The sequence below is a fragment of the Doryrhamphus excisus genome, chromosome 20 (assembly GCF_030265055.1).
Source record: "Doryrhamphus excisus isolate RoL2022-K1 chromosome 20, RoL_Dexc_1.0, whole genome shotgun sequence".
In the NCBI taxonomy this organism is placed as follows: Eukaryota; Metazoa; Chordata; class Actinopteri; order Syngnathiformes; family Syngnathidae; genus Doryrhamphus; species Doryrhamphus excisus.
In genome coordinates, this window is record NC_080485.1 from 16,331,721 (window position 1) to 16,353,140 (window position 21,420).

Consider the following 21,420-nt stretch of genomic DNA (forward strand, 5'->3'; position numbering starts at 1 on the left):
TGTATTGGCTAATATTTGTGCAAGGATGACTATAGGGGTGTTATCTCATGTGTACAGGGCTCTAATAATTTCTTATTATTTCTTATTGTCTTATTTTTTCTTATTATTTTGACTGTATTGGCTAATATTTGTGCAAGGATGACTATAGGGGTGTTATCTCATGTGTACAGGGCTCTAATAATTTCTTATTATTTCTTATTGTCTTATTTTTTCTTATTATTTTGACTGTATTGGCTAATATTTGTGTAAGGATGACTATAGGGGTGTTATCTCATGTGTACAGGGCTCTAATAATTTCTTATTATTTCTTATTGTCTTATTTTTTCTTATTATTTTGACTGTATTGGCTAATATTTGTGCAAGGATGACTATAGGGGTGTTATCTCATGTGTACAGGGCTCTAATAATTTCTTATTATTTCTTATTGTCTTATTTTTTCTTATTATTTTGACTGTATTGGCTAATATTTGTGTAAGGATGACTATAGGGGTGTTATCTCATGTGTACAGGGCTCTAATAATTTCTTATTATTTCTTATTGTCTTATTTTTTCTTATTATTTTGACTGTATTGGCTAATATTTGTGTAAGGATGACTATAGGGGTGTTATCTCATGTGTACAGGGCTCTAATAATTTCTTATTATTTCTTATTGTCTTATTTTTTCTTATTATTTTGACTGTATTGGCTAATATTTGTGTAAGGATGACTATAGGGGTGTTATCTCATGTGTACAGGGCTCTAATAATTTCTTATTATTTCTTATTGTCTTATTTTTTCTTATTATTTTGACTGTATTGGCTAATATTTGTGCAAGGATGACTATAGGGGTGTTATCTCATGTGTACAGGGCTCTAATAATTTCTTATTATTTCTTATTGTCTTATTTTTTCTTATTGTTTTGACTGTATTGGCTAATATTTGTGTAAGGATGACTATAGGGGTGTTATCTCATGTGTACAGGGCTCTAATAATTTCTTATTATTTCTTATTGTCTTATTTTTTCTTATTATTTTGACTGTATTGGCTAATATTTGTGCAAGGATGACTATAGGGGTGTTATCTCATGTGTACAGGGCTCTAATAATTTCTTATTATTTCTTATTGTCTTATTTTTTCTTATTATTTTGACTGTATTGGCTAATATTTGTGTAAGGATGACTATAGGGGTGTTATCTCATGTGTACAGGGCTCTAATAATTTCTTATTATTTCTTATTGTCTTATTTTTTCTTATTATTTTGACTGTATTGGCTAATATTTGTGTAAGGATGACTATAGGGGTGTTATCTCATGTGTACAGGGCTCTAATAATGTTAAAAGCTGAATTCAGAAGAATTCAGAATTCATATATTCATTGACATCCAACATATCAAAACCATCATGGCGGTTACCAAAATATTAGAACCAGCTCTTTCAGAAATAATAATAAACTTTTATACCATCCGTCCTTTTTCTATGACGCTTATCCTCACTAGAGTGGAGGTACGCTGGAGCCTATCCCAGCTGTCTTGGGGGAGAGACGGGGTCAACCGTTCCCCCCCACATTCCTACCTATGGATAATTTGGAGTGGCCAATGAAGCTAACATATTACTGACCCTGCACCCCCCCCCCCCCCCCCCCCCCATGTACTCCCACGGCGGGACGGAGCTGTTAATAAAAGACATAAGTCACAGGCGCCACAGCCATTAAAAGGATTTGTCACTTTAATACACAAAGGTGCTCTTTGATGAATCCCCTTAAAGAGACAGTGGGGGGTTTATTGGCCCCCCTCGGTGCTTCCCTTCATGTGATGCATGGATGTTGATGAACACATGAATGCAGCAGGTCTACCAAGATGGGGTCCTGATGCCTCCTGGACGTCTCCCTGGGGAGGTGTTCAAGGGGGGGCCCGACTGGGAGGAGACGCCTCGGCGTCCTCCCGGTGGAACTGGAAGAGATGGTGGGAGACCGGATGCTGGCACTAATGTGGCATCTCACGGGGCGCCCCCCGGTCCTGTGCCCATATCCCAATTTGGAACCGTGCTCTACCTGAACCTGAGTCCTTTGGCCACGCCCCGTCATCTGGCTTAAGCACTGCTTCAAGTCATCATGGCGCCCCGGCCAGGGCCTGCTGGAGGTCTGCTCCCCATCGGACCAGCATCCATGCACTTTGAACGACTCCCAGTCGTGCCGAGATCCCTGAATCGTTCCGACTGCCAAATCGTCCCGGTGCGTGTGTTTAATACGTGTAAGTGGCTCTTATGATGTGTTTACAATTCCGCTGTAGTCATCCGAGAGCTGCCGCCTTTAGCCCTTTAGCTAGCAATGCCGAGAACCCGAAACCCTCGCACACGGCGGCAGGCGCACACGCTCCCTTTTGTCGCCACGTCCGATACCCCAGCGTGTTTGCTAAAGTGCACCTCGGAAAACATGTGACAGATTTAGCTTAGCGCTTTAAATATAGAACGGGATGCACCAATGAAAGTAAGCGGGGGTGTTATTAAGGAGAAAACATCTTCTGAGAATCCCCGTGCTCCGGTTTGACGCTCATCCTCCAGCCGCCACGTGGAACGCTCTGGGAATCTCACGGCCTGCCAATCGGGAAACAAGGATGACATTCACGGCAGCTGCTATTTGCATTTTTGATATACGCTTTTTATTGGCTGGGGGGGGCGCCTCCCCCCCCCCTCTGTCTTTTATATGCAGCAGGTTTCCCCCTTTGGTGTTCCGATGCGTTGCTGAATGTGTGATGGTGGGGGATGGTGTGGAATGGGGGGGTGGGGGGGTACACTGGCTTTCACAGCTGAATAACTGGGTCAGTTTAAGATGATGACGCGTCTTATCTCCTCAGCGCGGCGTCGGGTCTTCGCTCTTGCCTGCGTGGCTTTTCAGCAAGTGGCTACAATAGGAAGCGTTGAACGGTCCTCTCCGTGTCAACCCGCTTTGACCTTCGGCCAAATTCAAGGGCGCATTGGAGTGTTTGCGTCCGTGTAAGGAGTCCAACAGGAAATGGTGCTCTGACGTTAGCGGCGTACGCTCATAGAAATGTCAAGCTCCTCTCTGCTGACATTTGGACGTCTGAGGAGTGACAGCGTCTTTCTGATGTTGGCTCGTTGCATCTTTTCACCAACATGGAGAAAAGACGCTCGCCGTTTCGCCATAAAACGTACGCATGGGACGACACGACAGCAGTTTCCTACCGGCCCAAGCCAGCCTGTTGTCATCCAAGATGGTATCATCTTCCATCTTGTCGTGTGTGTGATGATGCCTTCATCCTGTAGCGTTATTCCGCCCGGCGTAACAATATGCCCGGGTTACCCATCATGATGCATTCAAGCGTCAAAGACATTAGAAATGCTAGCCAAGTGTTTAATACCTGGAGCACAAAGCGTTGGATCAATCTAAAGGGTCATCGCAGGAAAGTAATCAAGCTCCATCATCCATAATGGATGAACAGCGGCCTTCCATTGTTGGGGGGGATGAATAGAAGACTATTGTCCATCATTTGGAAGATGATTGCAGTCACGTTGTCTTCATGGCTTGTTTCTTTGGGAGGGATGCCGTTTATTTAGACATCTTTACTGCTCTATTTATTCATTCGTACTTCATTTTATAACTATATTTGTACTGCTGTTATGGATGTATTTATTGTTTTAACTTATTTTTTATTCATTTTAAGCCATGTTGAATAAAATTATATGAATGTTTTTTGTCATAAAGACCTTAGATACATTCTACATTTCAACATTTGTACATTTTAACAGCATTTTCAGTCCAAACGACGCCTCCATTCATTCTACGTTAGAGCATGTTTCCACAGCATTTCAGTCCAGCTTCAGCTCTTCGGTGTCCAAACGACTCCTCCTTTAATTCTACATTAGAGCATGTTTGCATGTTTCCACAGCATTTCAGTCCAGCTTCAGCTCTTCAGCTTCCAAACGACTCCTCCATTCATTCTATGTTAGAGCATGTTTCCACAGTATTTCAGTCCAGCTTCAGCTTTTAAGCATCCAAACGACTCCTCCATTCATTCTACGTTAGAGCATGTTTCCACAGCATTTCAGTCCAGCTTCAGCTCTCCAGTGTCCAAACGACTCCTCCTTTAATTCTACGTTAGAGCATGTTTGCATGTTTCCACAGCATTTCAGTCCAGCTTCAGCTGTTCAGCGTCCAAACGACTCCTCCATTCATTCTACGTTAGAGCATGTTTCCACAGCATTTCAGTCCAGCTTCAGCTTTTAAGCATCCAAACGACTCCTCCATTCATTCTACGTTAGAGCATGTTTCCACAGCATTTCAGTCCAGCTTCAGCTTTTCAGCATCCAAACGACTCCTCCATTCATTCTACGTTAGAGCATGTTTCCACAGCATTTCAGTCCAGCTTCAGCTCTTCGGCGTCCAAACGACACCTCCATTCATTCTACATTAGAGCATGTTTCCACAGCATTTCAGTCCAGCTTCAGCTCTTCAATGCCCAAACGATTCCTCCATTCATTCTACGTTAGAGCATGTTTCCACAGCATTTCAGTCCAGCTTCAGCGTCCAAACTTTCATACTTTTTCAAAACATTTCAGTTTTGCTTCAGCTTTTCAGAATTCACACGCAATGTCTACTGACATTGCATCATCTAGTAGGGTTGAATCTTGCGCATATGGATATGGAAAATGCACACACGGCGTCCACACGAGCGAGTGGACCGACGCTGCTGGGTTGTAGAAGTGTGATTCCTTTGTTTGCTCTGTGAGATTGGACACTGCCAGCATCCAATAGGTCGTATTTGCTGACATGAAGGTGAGCATCCATTATTTACAGCCAACTTTGTTAGACTGTCCATCACCGTGCAACCTGAGGATAATGAGCCAATATTTAATTACAGATAACGAGCATCTGCTGTGCTGCTTTGCAATACTTAGCATGTTTTTTTTTCTCTTCTCTTGTCGTTTTAGGTGGTGTTAGTATTTGCACTCAGCATCGGAGCGCTTGGAATATATTTTATAGACTCCTCAGAGTAAGTATCTCACATTTCTTCACTTTCCCTTTGAGAACATTGGAAATATGGCCTGCTTTCATGGAGCCATGATGTGTAAAATAAACATGACATCGCCCTAAATACAGCCCATGAAACACGCATGTTTACCCACACGTGCGCTACAGGCTGCTTGGGAGGATTTGTCAATGGGAGCCGTGGCAGTTGCCATGGCAACAGAGACAGGCGGCGAGTGTGTGTGTGTGTTGAGTGTGTGAATGTGTGAGTGAAGGGTGTGTGTTGCATCTCCCTGGTTAGCAGTCATCCAGCGTCACATTGCGGGCCTGGCATCGCTCCGACAACCACTGCAGCACCGCATCCACTCCTGCAGACTCTTCCTTTTCTACTTCCGCTTTTTACAAGGACATTTCAGTTTGGGACGGGATTGATGCACGGCTGAAATTCTGGTTTATACCCGTGTTGGTGATGAATATGAAAAGTTGTAGTTGATGCAAGTAAAGACAGCCATGCCTCGTTTATGGCGGTTAATTGCGCATTGACTTATAAATTCAATATTTTGGTAGTTAGAGCATTGAGAACCACTTTTTAAATTTGCTTTCTAACATCATTAGAGCACTCAAGACATTAAATAACACCCCTATGATCAATTTTACACTCCTATTACCCGATACAATGGACATAATAACAGAAAATAAGTAATATTAGGCCTAGAAAATCTGTTTATGACCTTCTAAATTTACTTTTTAACATCAGTTCAACCCTCTAGACATGTAATAACACTCCTATAGTCACCTTTACACGCCTATTACCCAATACACTGGCCATAATAACAGAAAATAAGTAATATTGGACCTAGAAAATTTGTTTATGACCTTCTAAATATGCTTTTTAACATTATTAAAACCCTCTAAACATGTAATAACACTCCTATAGTCACCTTTACACTCCTATTACCCAATACAGTGGACATAATAGCAGACAATAAGTAATATTAGACCTAGAAAATCTGTTTATGACCTTCTAAATTTACTTTTTAACATCATTAAAACCTTTTAAACATGTAATAACACTCTTATAGTCACCTTTGCACTCCTATTACCCAATACAGTGGACATAATAGCAGAAAATAAGTAATATTAGGCCTAGAAAATCTGTTTATGACCTTCTAAATTTACTTTTTAACATCATTACAACCTTTTAAACATGTAATAACACTCTTATAGTCACCTTTACACTCCTATTACCCAATACAGTGGACATAATAACAGATAATAAGTAATATTAGGCCTAGAAAATCTGTTTATGACCTTCTAAATTTACTTTTTAAAATCATTAAAACCTTTTAAACATGTAATAACACTCTTATAGTCACCTTTGCACTCCTATTACCCAATACAGTGGATATAGTAACATAAAATAAGTAATACTAGGCCTAGAAAATCTGTTTATGACCTTCTAAATAGGCTTTTTTAACATCATTACAGCCCTCTAGACATGTAATAACATTCTTATAGTCACCTTTACACTCCTATTACCCAATACAGTGGACATAATAGCAGAAAATAAGAAATATTGGGCCTAGAAAATCTGTTTATGACCTTCTAAATTTACTTTTTAACATCATTAAAACCTTTTAAACATGTAATAACACTCTTATAGTCACCTTTGCACTCCTATTACCCCATACAGTGGACATAATAACAGATAATAAGTAATATTAGGCCTAGAAAATCTGTTTATGACCTTCTAAATTTACTTTTTAACATCATTAAAACCTTTTAAACATGTAATAACACTCTTATAGTCACCTTTACACTCCTATTACCCAATACAGTGGACATAATAACAGATAATAAGTAATATTAGGCCTAGAAAATCTGTTTATGACCTTCTAAATTTACTTTTTAAAATCATTAAAACCTTTTAAACATGTAATAACACTCTTATAGTCACCTTTGCACTCCTATTACCCAATACAGTGGATATAGTAACATAAAATAAGTAATACTAGGCCTAGAAAATCTGTTTATGACCTTCTAAATATGCTTTTTAACATCATTACAGCCCTCTAGACATGTAATAACACTCCTATAGTCACCTTTACACTCCTATTACCCAATACAGTGGACATAATAGCAGAAAATAAGTAATATTGGGCCTAGAAAATCTGTTTATGACCTTCTAAATTTACTTTTTAACATCATTAAAACCCTCTAGGTATGTAATAACACTCTTATAGTCACCTTTACACTCCTATTACCCAATACAGTGGACATAATAGCAGAAAATAAGTAATATTAGACCTAGAAAATCTGTTTATGACCTTCTAAATTTACTTTTTAACATCATTACAACCTTTTAAACATGTAATAAGACTCTTATAGTCACCTTTACACTCCTATTACCCAATACAGTGGATATAGTAACATAAAATAAGTAATACTAGGCCTAGAAAATCTATTTATGACCTTCTAAATATGCTTTTTAACATCATTACAGTCCTCTAGACATGTAATAACATTCCTATAGTCACCTTTACACTCCTATTACCCAATACAGTGGACATAATAGCAGAAAATAAGTAATATTAGACCTAGAAAATCTGTTTATGACCTTCTAAATTTACTTTTTAACATCATTACAACCCTCTAGACATGTAATAACACTCTTATAGTCACCTTTACACTCCTATTACCCAATACAGTGGACATAATAACAGATAATAAGTAATATTAGGCCTAGAAAATCTGTTTATGACCTTCTAAATTTACTTTTTAACATCATTACAGCCCTCTAGACATGAAATAACATTCCTATAGTCACCTTTACACTCCTATTACCCAATACAGTGGATATAGTAACATAAAATAAGTAATATTAGGCCTAGAAAATCTGTTTATGACCTTCTAAATATGCTTTTTAACATCATTACAACCCTCTAGACATGTAATAACATTCCTATAGTCACCTTTACACTCCTATTACCCAATACAGTGGACATAATAACAGATAATAAGTAATATTAGGCCTAGAAAATCTGTTTATGACCTTCTAAATTTGCTTTTTAACATCATTAAAACCTTTTAAACATGTAATAACACTCTTATAGTCACCTTTGCACTCCTATTACCACATACAGTGGGCATAATAGCAGAAAATAAGTAATATTAGACCTAGAAAATCTGTTTATGACCTTCTAAATTTACTTTTTAACATCATTAAAACCTTTTAAACATGTAATAACACTCTTATAGTCACCTTTACACTCCTATTACCCAATACAGTGGACATAATAACAGATAATAAGTAATATTAGGCCTAGAAAATCTGTTTATGACCTTCTAAATTTGCTTTTTAACATCATTAAAACCTTTTAAACATGTAATAACACTCTTATAGTCACCTTTGCACTCCTATTACCCAATACAGTGGATATAGTAACATAAAATAAGTAATATTAGGCCTAGAAAATCTATTTATGACCTTCTAAATATGCTTTTTAACATCATTACAGCCCTCTAGACATGTAATAACACTCTTATAGTCACCTTTACACTCCTATTACCCAATACAGTGGACATAATAACAGAAAATTTGAAATATTAGGCATAGGAAACCTGTTAACGACCCTCTAAGTACGCACAGTGCATACCACGCAGTATACAGTACATTATATAGTATATTACAACGCTCTTCAGATGTATTGCCTTCCTCCATCAGAGGAACGTCCTAATCCATCAGTGCAGCCATCCATATTGCCCCCAATCCCACCTCCACCTCTATCCTCCAGATTGGGATTAACTCCCCTGTGGGGGGGCTCTTATCAAAGCAGAGCAGGTTCAAGCAACTCTGAGGGCTTTTACATGATGAACACGGCCCCGCTTTGCCCGCGACGTCGCGTACGCGCCGCAGCCTTCCTGCCTGGATGTGGAAGGCAGTGCTGCACACTCGTGTTCTGTCGTGATAACAATAATTATCATAACAATAATAACAATAAGCTGCATATGAATCTAGTAGGAAGGATTCATCTAAAGGTGGCCACCCAGGACCCAGCAGTCCTTCTGCCTCGCAGCCGACTGGCTGCCTGACGCCGTACGCTGCTTCTTCTGCAGCATCCAAACTTACAGGAAGTTCTTCTTCTCCATGAGACACTCATTTCCTTTGCGTGATACGTGAAGAATTATAATTATAATTATAATTCCACAATTTCATACCCCCTTCCCTTGTAAAAATACTCTCACTCACAGTACCTTTGTACTGCAAAAATTAACAATCCAGACGGATGCTAATGCTGCTAATTAGCCCCCAAATATAGACGCGTGTGTTGGAGGCGCTGGGGCGCTGCGAGGCCAATCCAGCCCCCACAGGACGGCGAAGACGCACCAGGCTGCTTACGGATGCTCCTTGATTGATCCGCGAAGAAAAAAAACATGTTTTATGATTATTGATGGGATTCCGCCTAGCAACAAGTGACCTCATGAACCTGACCTCAAAAGGGGCGTCTCCATCTACATCGTTGTGGCTTAATATTTTTGGTCAACTTCTGTAATTGCCATCCATTTCCGATGCGGCTTATCCTCACTCGGGTCCCAGGTATGCTGGAGTCTATCCCAGCTGTGTTTGGGCGAGAGTTGGGGTACCCCCTGGACTGGTGGCCGGCCAATGGCAGGGCAGATGGAACAAAATAAAAATGTAAACAAACAGACTTTTTATATTATTCCCGTAAATAAGTACCCCCCCCCTCCCTTTCTCTTTCTTATGTTGTCTGTCCACTGTAACCATGGCAACATATCGTATCCATAAGGGTCATTCAGACGTTTATTATCGTCCTGGAGAAGAAAACGGCCTTTCTTGGTGTCGGCCAAAGACCTGTCACTCAAAGCCCCACAGCAGAGATGAAACCCAACCCAGGTAGATGTGAATGGTTTGTGGCCAAGAAGCCTGTAAGCGGTCCTGAACTAGTGGACTATGCGGCTGGGGGCGGGTTGGGGGTGGGGGGCGTCTTTATGAATGAAGCACTGACAATGAGCGGCCATCTTTGTTGTTGCCAAAGACTTTGTTTACCAGCCAATCCATGTCCGTCTGTGCTAGAATTCAGCCTTTGTCTTCTATGCACACTATTTCTATGCTCGGTACGACATGCCCCCCCGCCCTGCCCCCTCCAAACCCCCCTGCCGCCCACGTCGTCACCTTCGTACGTCCCTCATCCCTTTTTTCCCTCTTCGCTGCTCCCATCAAACAAATAAAGACGAATGTAGGACAAAGTCTGTGCAGGCTGCTTTTAAAGGGACGCCCTTGTTCCCGCTCCACTTCCTGCTTCTCTATCCCGCTCCACTTCCTGCTTCTCTATCCCGCTCCACTTCCTGCTTCTCCATCCCGCTGGTGGACAGAGCGGCGTGCGCGTCAAGGCCGCATGAACCCGCACCTGTAACTCGATCATTAGCGTGCGATGGTGTCAACACTGGAAAAAGAGAGGCTGCCTAATGACTAATTGATGGGGTAAGTTGAGAAATGTGGCAGAGGAGCTGGCAGACCTTGGCAGACCTTGGCAGACCTTGGCAGACCTTGGACCGGCCTAAATGTGGACCTCCTTCCCGGGGTGCTGACAGTACCTGGCACTGAGGTCTGCATGGAACAGTCTGGGTTTGGATCAGAGCGGAGCGTGTAACCATTAGAAGACGTTATTAGTAGCTGACACCATCCTCCAAATGTCATTCCCGACAAAATGGATTCAACTCTTCCATGCCGCCATCTTTATTTATATCTCGAGTTTTATGACTGAAGCAGCTATCTGCAAACTGTTAACAAAATAAAAGTCACTACTATTGATGGTAATATAAGAAGTAGCCTTTAGCCTGGTCGTCATGCTAGCAGGCTAGCAGGCCTTTATCCAAGCTGCGTCTACGTCACCCACTCTGGTGGAATTCCACTAGCCGTTTCGGATAATCCATCCGATGGTGCTTCTGTCGCTAAGCAACTTTTGTTCTCGCGGCACACAACTATGGTGCGTTCAAGGACCACCAAAAGAAGTGGGGAATCTCAATGCTAAAACCTAATCAGTGAATCATAAAGACACAGATCCACGCAGATAAATCCTGTAAATACTTTTAACAGTACTACACGTTGGCTGTACTTTATTGTTACAGATTTATGAATTATGACCCACTTATGGTGAGCGAGATGTGGAAAATATGACCTAGTTTTGTTTCTGCTGAATTTACTGTATGTCCACTAATCCCTCATTTATTCTGATATATTAATCTGTTATTGGGATTGATGTCATTATAATAATAATTATTATTATAATATTTATTAATAATAATAAAATATTATAATAATAATATTTTTCTGTTCATATCTGTACATTTTTCATTACTTTGTTCAATATTTTGTCGTTAGCGCGTAAACATGAAAACCTGTTCATGCCCTCCTAAATGTTTTTTAACATTATTAGAGCCCTCTTGACATGAAATAACACCCCTATAGTCACCTCTCTAGGGCTGAATAGGAAACAATAGAGGCTAACACATGTTAGCATTGGGGGTGTTCCTTGCTGTTGCTATTTTTCACTTCCTGTTCTGTGCAGTACAAATGGTAGCGCTCCATGCGCCTCGCTCTCGCCCCCTGCGGAGCGTCAGAAGTACTGCATGAAGGAGTGTAAGACTACGTCATGTCGCCAGTAAAACACCCCAAATGAATCTCCTGATGAGCTGGAAGCTTTTGCCACATTCTGCTAAACGCAAATAGACGGCTAATTAAAAATGTCATGATAAGAACGTCTCCAGCGCTAATTGGCAGCAGCACGCTGCAGTTTCCTGACGAATGGCGCTGCCCGTTTTTGTTCATCAAAGTCACCGTTGCTGTATGGATGACGAGCAGGAGGAGCAGGAGGAGCAGGAGGAGCAGGAGGAGGCTGTGGTGTGGTATCCCACAATGCAGAGGGAATGAGCTATTTTTAGTACAGCGTGCAGCCCGCTCGTCCTTTTTTCTTTGGTTATTTTTACCATAACAATATGCAATCATTTGTCATTGAAGGCTCGTATTAGAAATACTGGACAATATTTAAATCAAGTCAATTATGATTGCAATCAAACGTCAAATATATCATCATGATCAAAGCGGTACAATAAATGAAAAGGAAGTGTATCAGGAATTATGGAATAATATGAAATTATAAAAATCATGAATAATGCATGACAGTAATGAATGAATACAAATCTTTCATTCAATTAGCATCATTTGTCATGGGTAAGGAATATTGTTTTCATTATAATACAATTGAAATTCAATAATAATAATAATAATAATAATAATAATAATAATAATAATAATAATAATAAAGGTACAAATAAAACATGCTATTTCAAAAAGTAGGAAATACAATACAATACTTCCAATCCCAAAAACGCAAAAAAATAGCACCAAAAAATAGTTCATGCTATAATTGGTCGACCAGTCCAGGTTGGACCCCGCCTCTTGCCCAAACACAGCTGGGATAGGCTCCAGCATGAATGGATGAATGGATATAATTGTAAAAAAAATTATTTTCTGTCATTCGTGTTGGTGTAGTATTTTAGATATTTGAGCTGTCACAAAAGCTAAATTATTATTACTTATAATTAATGTATATTTTTACAAAAAATATGCTTTTCTCCCTTTTTTTAGTCAGGAACCGATATTTTCCTGAAACTTACCTATGTTCTGCTTCTGATTACTAAAGAACACAAAAAGGTTGAAACAAACAGTTATTTTTTCTGATGAAAATTCAACTCCAGCCTTTCTTTTGCTAGGTTCCATCTTTATATCGCGATAGAACCCAGTACACTTTGTGCTTTGAAAGATCAGTCAGAATGCTCTAAAATGGCCGCCACTGAAACGGTCGTCGTTTGAAAACTGCCTGGGCCTGAACGAGTCAAATATGATATTGGCATAGAAAACAGATGAATGGATATAATTGTAAAAAATTGTTATTTTCTGTCCTTCATGTTGGTGTAGTATTTTAGATATTTGAGCTGTCACAAAAGCTAAATCATTATTAATTATAATTAATGTATTTTTTCACAAAAATATGCTTTTCTCCCTTTTTTTAGTCAGGAACTGATATTTTCCTGAAACTTGCATTTGTTCTGCTGCTGATTACTAAAGAACACAAAAAGGTAGAAATAAACATGTTTTTTTTGTGATGAAAATTCAACTCCAGCCTTTCTTTTGCTAGGTTCCATCTTTATATCACCATAGAACATAGTACACTTTGTGCTTTGAAAGATCAGTCAAAATGTTCTAAAATGGCCGCCACTGAAACGGTCGTCGTTTGAAAACTGCCTGGGCCTGAACGAGTCAAATATGATATTGGCATAGAAAACAGATGAATGGATATAATTGTAAAAAATTGTTATTTTCTGTCATTCGTGTTGGTGTAGTATTTTAGATATTTGACCTGTCACGAAAGCTAAATTATTATTACTGATAATTAATGTATATTTTTACAAAAAATATGCTTTTCTCCCTTTTTTTAGTCAGGAACTGATATTTTCCTGAAACTTACATTTGTTCTGCTGCTGATTACTAAAGAACACAAAAAGGTAGAAACAAACAGTTATTTTTTCTGATGAAAATTCAACTCCAGTCTTTCTTTTGCTAGGTTCCATCTTTATATCACCATAGAACCCAGTACACTTTGTGCCTTGAAAGATCAGTCAGAATGCTCTAAAATGGCTGCCACTGAAGGGGTCGTTTGAAAAATGCCTGGGCCTGAACGAGTCAAATATGATATTATAAACGTTTATATTCTTCCTATATTTGATTAAAAATAACTGTATCTCCTTATTGGAGTGAAGACAGCCATTGTTGCTGTGACTGTAAACACTCTTTCCTTCACAGGAACCAAACACAGCGAAGGAGCTAATTTGACTTCCAAGCCGGTCCTATAAATATCGTAAACGCCATCCTTCTCCAGTCGAGTCATTTCCAGATTTTGGTTGAGCAAAAACGAGGAGTTCTTTTCTTAGCCTCCTTTGGGGATGATGTATTCATCCATCGCCCTTGTAGGTGCTATTTTTACCGCGACCTAAGTGAATTATTTAAGTACTAACCTGTCATTCTCTCGGCTTCCCAGCCGCCCCCCCGCTAAGTCGCCGAGAAGAGGCAGACATTTACTGATTAAGCCGAAATGGCTTTCAAAATAACGGTTACTCCGCAAGGCGCGGGGTGGGCGGCGAATGAAAACATTCATTAGTGTGATGCATTATGGTATATCGCCGGCCAAATCCCTCAGCGTTGGTCCTGTCGCTTGCCAAGGTCGCGCTATAGGGCAAACCGAGGCCTATTGTCTCAGCCTGGATCCTAATCAGACTAAGTTGTGGCCCTTGTGGACTAACGAGGATTTCCATCCGGCATGTGTAGGTTGGGTCCTGAAATAGACCAACGCGCTCCGCGGCGTTCCCTGCGGAGGTCTCTGTGCTGCGTATGTGGCGTTGGCGTGTATGCTAATGTGTGCATGCTAATGGGCGGCCATGGGGGCTCGAGCCGGAGCGCCGTGCGTTCTCTTCGTGGGTTTTTCTGGGTTTTCCGGGGCATTCACAAATACAAACACAACACGGGAGCTTTTTATAGAAGCTTTGGAGTCCCCGGGATTGAGAGCCATTTATTTGCATCCTGCCTAAAGAGGATGTGGCAAGTCTTCACACTCGCTCTGATTCGCCGTCTTCCCTTCGCCTGTCTTTGCCTCTTTTATCTCTCCTGTCTACCAGCGTGTCCTCCTTGCCAACGCGGCGCTGCTTTTTAACCCCCTCTGGCTGTGCCGGGGTTTAAAGGAGTAATAAGAGCGTGATGGGACCACCACGGCCCACCATCACGGCCCACCATCACGGCCCACTTTGTGCTTCTCCCGTTGGAAACACTGACACAAGATGAGAACGCAATCTCGACTATATGACCAGCGCATTTTATTTCCCAGGGTACGGACGAGGCCATCTTTTATTGTCTGGTATCTGTACCGCTGCTCTTTAAAGGAAAAGTGGCCATCATCCACAATCCAACCATCTGTCTCGAATTCGAAAGATATCAAAAGAGATAAAAAAGGTAGCTCATGAGGGGACACACTTATTGTACCTAGAAAGGCCGCTATTGAGATACCTCAGTACCTTTCTGTTCTGGTTTTCTATCCACGCTGTGGAGTACCAGCATGTAGTACTAGCATGTAGTACCAGGTACATTTATGCATGACGGGGGCTCCAAGACAGGTGGATGTGTTGGCCAATAATGCAACACCAACTACCTCTGCAGTTGTAGGAAAAGGGTCCTGGTGTTTATTTAATCCAGGACTTATATAGACCCCATGAACAATGGCAATGACCTGGATTTCCAGAATTCAGTCCTTATCTGGGCATGCCTCCTGACTGGACCTAAGTATTTTGGCAGAACAATCAGATCACGTCGGCCTCCCCAAGTTCAACTCGAGTTTACCAAACAGAAAAGTCATATTCAATGTACAAGAAAGTAGTCATTTTACAATATATTCCCCCCTTTTGGGGGTACCAAACCCCCAAAACAACAAACAATGTCTCTTGGACCAGTCTTGGCCCCTCGGCACCGTTACCATTTTTCGAAGAGAATTCACATATGACGTTGAAGGGGATCTTGCTGCCTACTTGTCCTGGAGCATGGGCGTGGCGAAGTGTTGTGGGCCGGGATTTGGGCCTGGGGCCTGGGGAAGGGCAGAGTTGGTTGAGAGCAATGTTTGTGCTCACATTATCACCGCCCGGAGGATTGTTGAGCCTCTGTACAAACGGTGTCGGCCATCTTCAGTCCCTGGGACCAGTCAAGGTCTGGACTTTTCATCAAAGCATGTGGGCGGAGTGTGTTGGTAAACAATTAGCATAACTGCTAATTGCCCGACCACACTCGTGTTGCTTCTGTCCGGCCTCCGGCTAATAATGGCTTTTGCCATCCAATAATGACGGAAGCAAAGCTTCCTGGCTTTTGGCGTGATCCAAAGTCAGGCTGACTAACCAGTGAAGCCGTGCTGCGTTCATGCTCCTGTCGGTTATTGAGAACGCTTTGGGTCGTATGACTCGAGATGAGCAGTTAGTCAGAATTAGGCCAGAGCCGTGCCCAAGGGGGGAGCGCCACAGTGACCACTCCAAATGGCGTCTTCACTGTGCGCCATCTGCGTCTATGTGGGCTCGCACGGTCCTGCAAGGAAGACCACTTCAGGGCCGATGGAGGGATGCTCAATTTGCTGGATGGATGTGTGGCCAACCTGCGGCGTCTTTGGGACGGAAGACAATATGACTCATCGGGGTTTGATGCCCGACTTTGGAATTGAACATTGAGGCCGACTCCTTGCAGGGCACAGACGCAAATGAACTTTTAACCCCAAATCCGATTGCCAGGAAATTGCCTTTCATCCAAATCAAAGCGTTTATTTTTAACAATGTGAGTCGTTCTAATTTCTTTGGACTTCGGCGAGGCTTTTACATCCTCGTAAAGAGCAGAACAGTCCTTAGGATATTCCGGAGACGGACAGCGGGAATTAGAAGTTGCATCATTGTCTCGGAGCGGCTCATGATTAACGTGAACTGAAAATCTAAGCCAAACACTCGACCTCCAAGTTGGCCATTTTGGACAAAACGTCCACCTTGTCCAAGACAACGTCTTTGATTGCTCCTAAATTGGAAGCAGGAATACCAGACACACGGCAACGCTACATGTAGATTACACCAACATAGCATCGCGGTCTGAGGATTCGCCATGAAATACCAAACTTTAAAGGCAGGGACTTCACCCAGTGGAGATGGAAAAATAAAAAAAACATAATTTTCTAGACTTCTAGACTAAGGTTTTACGTCATTTCATGGAGGCTACACGCGTGATGGACATCAGGAGTTAGAAGTTGGATCCTTCTCTCGGAGCACAAATGTATCTAAACTCTAAACCAGGGGTGGGCAAACTTTTTGACTCGCGGGCCGCATTGATATAACAAAATTTTCAAAAATTATTACAAAATTATTTTACACGTAACAGTCCACCTGGTATTATTGTATCTGTAAAATTGTCATGCAATCTGCTATTATTATTTATTATTTTATATTTATATTTAAATATTTTAAAAATAATAAAATATTATAATAATTTAAATAAAATTAAAATAATAATTATTATATTATTATAATGTAAAATATACAAATATAACAATATTATTATATATAATTAATATAATAATTAGCATTAATATAATTAATATAATAATCATAATAGTTATAATGGCGGCACGGCGGTCTGGTGGTTAGTGCGCAGACCTCACAGCTAGGAGACCAGGGTTCGGTCCCTGCCCTCGGCCATCTCTGTGTGGAGTTTGCATGTTCTCCCCGTGCATGCGTGGGTTTTCTCCGGGTACTCCGGTTTCCTCCCACATTCCAAAAACATCCTAGGTTAATTGGCCACTCCAAATTGTCCATAGGTATGAATGTGAGTGTGAATGGTTGTTTGTCTATATGTGCCCTGTGATTGGCTGGCGACCAGTCCAGGGTGTACCCCGCCTCTCGCCCGAAGACAGCTGGGATAGGCTCCAGCACCCCCCGCGACCCTCGTGAGGAAAAAGCGGTAGAAAATGAATGAATGAATAATAGTTATAATAATAATATAATAATTATTATTTGAATTTTTATTATTATTATGTGCTTGTGTCTCTTTTTTCAGGAGCACTTTGTAAACAACACACCATGTCAAACAACGGAATTGATACAACCATCAAAAGGTTGGCTCAGGCCATGATGCCAGCTTGTATGTTGACTTTAAATGAAATACTTTGGAAAGATTGGGCGGGCCGTATTCAAACACTGGGCGGGCCGGATGTGGCCCCCGGGCCGTAGTTTGCCCACCCCTGCTCTAAACCGTAAACTAAAGAAACATAAACCTAAGTTGAAACCAAAGCCAAATACTGTAGGTGTACTTCCAAGGGATGAATAAAGTATTGTGTCTGTGTACCTGGGAAGTACCTGCACGGGGAATCGACCAAGACGATCCATCTCTTTGCTACTGAAATTCAAGCAAGTGTACCAGACGCCTGGGTGTCGTTACATTTTGCGAGTCCCAACGCCAACTAGTGGTGAAAGAAATATTGCATCATTGGAAAGAGCAAGAACCTGTGGAGAAGAACCCTGGGCTGCCGCTGGAGATCATTACGCTTTAAATTCAATGGTGAATGTCTGACAGCCCCCCCCCCCCCCCCCCCCCCCCCAGGGTTCCGTACATACAGTCACTACTTCAGTGTTCCGCTACAACAACTTATGGCGTGCCCACATTCCCAAAGGTGGCGTCCATCCCAGTAAGCATGATGCAGATTCATCATTTTCATCATTTTCATCATTTTCATCATTTTCATCATTTTCATCATATTCCTACCAGAGGGAGGCGTTTTCCTTTCCACTCGTCCAAGTGATGAACGGGTTGCTTACGGCCTGTTATTGCTATTTGCCCCCCCACCCCCCCCCGTGCTAATGGTTCATCATCACAGGGTAAACATGAAGATGGATATTATGACAGGCCGGGCATGAAAAGCCCCAAAACATCCGGTGAGCTGCTGGCTCCTCTCAAACGGAGATGAAGCCGTATATTTTGCAGAGTAGAGCATCTGTCATCTCAAGGCATATCTCTGTTGGTTTCAAAGATGTCTGCTCGGATGTTTTAAGGGGCGGAATCCTGGCAGATGGCCTCGACTTCGATATGACAAGCAAATAACCAAATAAAGCAACACCACGCCTCAAATAAACACAAGTCATTCTCTTCCTTTTGGTGGCACGCAATTAGCAATGTGATGCTTTCAGTTAGCATGTCGGCTAATAAACACCTCCTCTCAAACACACAAACAGGAAGTATATGGAAGATACATTTGGCATGTTCGATTCCACCCATAGCCACCCGGACTGAGAGTGATTTTTTATCGGCGGCCATGATGCTAATCATCCCTGAGTCGTGTCCTCATCTTTGTTTTCTGTCTTCCAGCCCGATAGAATCCTGCCAGAACTTCTACAAAGACTTCACGTTACAGATCGACATGGCCTTCAATGTCTTCTTCCTGCTTTATTTCGGTCTGCGGGTAAGCGGCGCTTGCATGATGACGCTCGTTTTGGGAAAGAAACACAGTGGAACCTCGGTTAGCGTCATTCCTAGCGTTCCTAGCATTATATCTCGTATGGTTTTGTCTAGGTGAGGAATGAAAGGATAAATTAGATTTTAGATGTTATTGTTGCCAAAGAAACGATGTGGACGCAAGATCAACACAGACACCACCTTCCTGTTTTGCCATGAGTTATTTCTTCAATTCAGTCTCGTGTATCACCTGCTTTCCAAAATGGATTCAAAGAACGTTGCAGGTGATAACGAAGCAGAGAAACACGATCCAATTCCAGAAAAAACTGGAAGGTGTTGATCTCGCTGCCTTTTTGTGTCTTTGGCGACAATAACGTCAAGGTAAAAGTTACATCATCCGTCCCTTTCACTCATCACAACGTGTCCGCTAACGTTTGGGACCGTGACTGTCAGTTAGCAAAGCGCTACAAAGTCAACCACTGATGACTTCTGCTTCCTGTTTCCACGTCTTAGCGAGCGAATAGGATGCTAGCAAGAACGTTTGGTGGTAGAGCTACATTAAGAACACGTTTGGCGTATGAATTACACGGCATGATGCCCACCAACAGATGGATGCTAACCGAGGCAAACACATGCTAACTGGGGGTGTACACTAACTGGGGCTCCACTCTACTCTTTATGTACTGAATGTTTTTATGACTGACTACGGTTATGACGTTGATTTGCTAAGTAATGTACTTATTGAACTTATCTCAGTCAGGAATGTTTTACAATGAAAAATGAACGTTTGCCAGGTTGCGGGTCAAACGCCAAGCGTTTGCGGCTCTGCCCTGGAAGTGATGGATTCCCTTTCTCTTATTCCCTATGGGACCATAGCTCTTGGAGTCATGGTCGCCGACCTGCTAGCTTCTAGTGTTTTGGTCGCTTTTGTGCAGGAAAATTAATATTTAATATTTGTCATCCGCCTTGCTTGGGATGATTTGTATGCCAAGGCTGCAACTCCAATGTCAGCATTTCTATCTTGCCAGCAGAGAACCGTCCTCCGGCTGGTCTGACATCCTAAACACCCCCCCCCCCCCCACCTCTGGCGTGATGATTAGCGAGTAGGCGTCGCTGCATGCGGTTGCTAATGTGGCTGTTTTTGTTTCAGTTCATAGCCGCCAACGACAAGCTGTGGTTCTGGCTGGAGGTCAACTCGGTGGTGGACTTCTTCACCGTCCCGCCCGTCTTTGTGTCCGTCTACCTGAACAGAAGCTGGCTGGGTGAGTCTGCACATCTCCATCAGCGTCTCCATCAGCGTCTAAATCAGCGTCTAAATCAGCGTCTCCATCATCAGCGTCTCCGTCGCAACACAAGCATCCTACCTCGCGCTCGCCTTTCCTTCCCTTTCCCTCTTTGCCCTCCATCTTTACCTGTCAGGCCTCCTCTTTATCACGGCCGCTCTCGGCCCCCTTCCCCTGCCTCCCCATTACTGGGTCCGTGTCTCCGAGGCCGTCTGGCTCGGGGGCTGCAGTCAGCCCTGCCTCGTCATGGAAGGTGACAGCCCCCCCCCCCTCCCTTGATGGGCTGAAAGGGAATGTGTTTGTTTCCTTTTTTGCAAAAGCACCTAAAATAACTCCCGACCGTCTTTGCTGATATTTGATGGCTTTGGAAAAACGAGCTGACGAGAAATACAAGGAGAGGTAGAAAGGAATACACGCTTGGATAGAAACAAGTCATAACTCGTCATTTGGACGAATAAAGGCCTCCCCTCTAATAAACACCAAACACAAAGCTGGTATACTCTGAACCTTGCAGTTTTGTAGACCACGACTGTAGATACTACGACTATACATGGATACTATATGAACAAAATATGCTTTTGTGAAAAGATACAAATAAAGGCCTCCCCTCCAATAAATACTTATCCCTTCATAGAAGATGATTTTTCTCTGCAGTTGAGTAAATAAACAACCCAACCACCAAATAGGAAATATACCTTATGTACCTTATGAAATATACCAAAATGTGCTTTTGTACAAATAAAAGCCTCCCCTTTAATAAAGGCCTGTCCCTTAATAGATGTAAATGTCACCCCCCCCCCTTAGACTTCTAGCTCACAATGATTATTGATTACTAATGTTTCATTCATAAGTACAAGCGATAGTGCCCCCCCCCCCCCTCTCTCTCACACACACACACACACACACACATGCACACGCACACCCATTTGTAAAGGGGCGGTCTTGCATGAGCAGCCAGGAAAACACCCTAGCAGGGATTACATAACATCTACTTTTATCTGGGACTTGAGAGTATTGCCCTAAAAGCTTCCTGTCTTGCTCGGGTGCACGGCTCCTCTGCTTTTAGTACCGTCAATAAT

The 21,420-nt window shown here is 42.0% G+C and overlaps 1 protein-coding gene across 37 annotated transcripts in view; it reads left to right on the forward strand.

Moving 5' to 3' along the window:
- The window catches only part of LOC131108032 (calcium-activated potassium channel subunit alpha-1a), a 159,843-nt gene that overhangs the window by 65,785 nt on the left and 72,638 nt on the right, over nucleotides 1–21,420 (forward strand). For all 37 annotated transcript variants that reach the window (XM_058058692.1, XM_058058673.1, XM_058058679.1 and 34 more), the window contains exons 3-5: nucleotides 4,927–4,988; nucleotides 18,972–19,065; nucleotides 20,209–20,320. In XM_058058692.1, coding sequence (XP_057914675.1) covers nucleotides 4,927–4,988; nucleotides 18,972–19,065; nucleotides 20,209–20,320 — 268 coding nt within the window. The remainder of the gene's footprint in view (nucleotides 1–4,926; nucleotides 4,989–18,971; nucleotides 19,066–20,208; nucleotides 20,321–21,420) is intronic.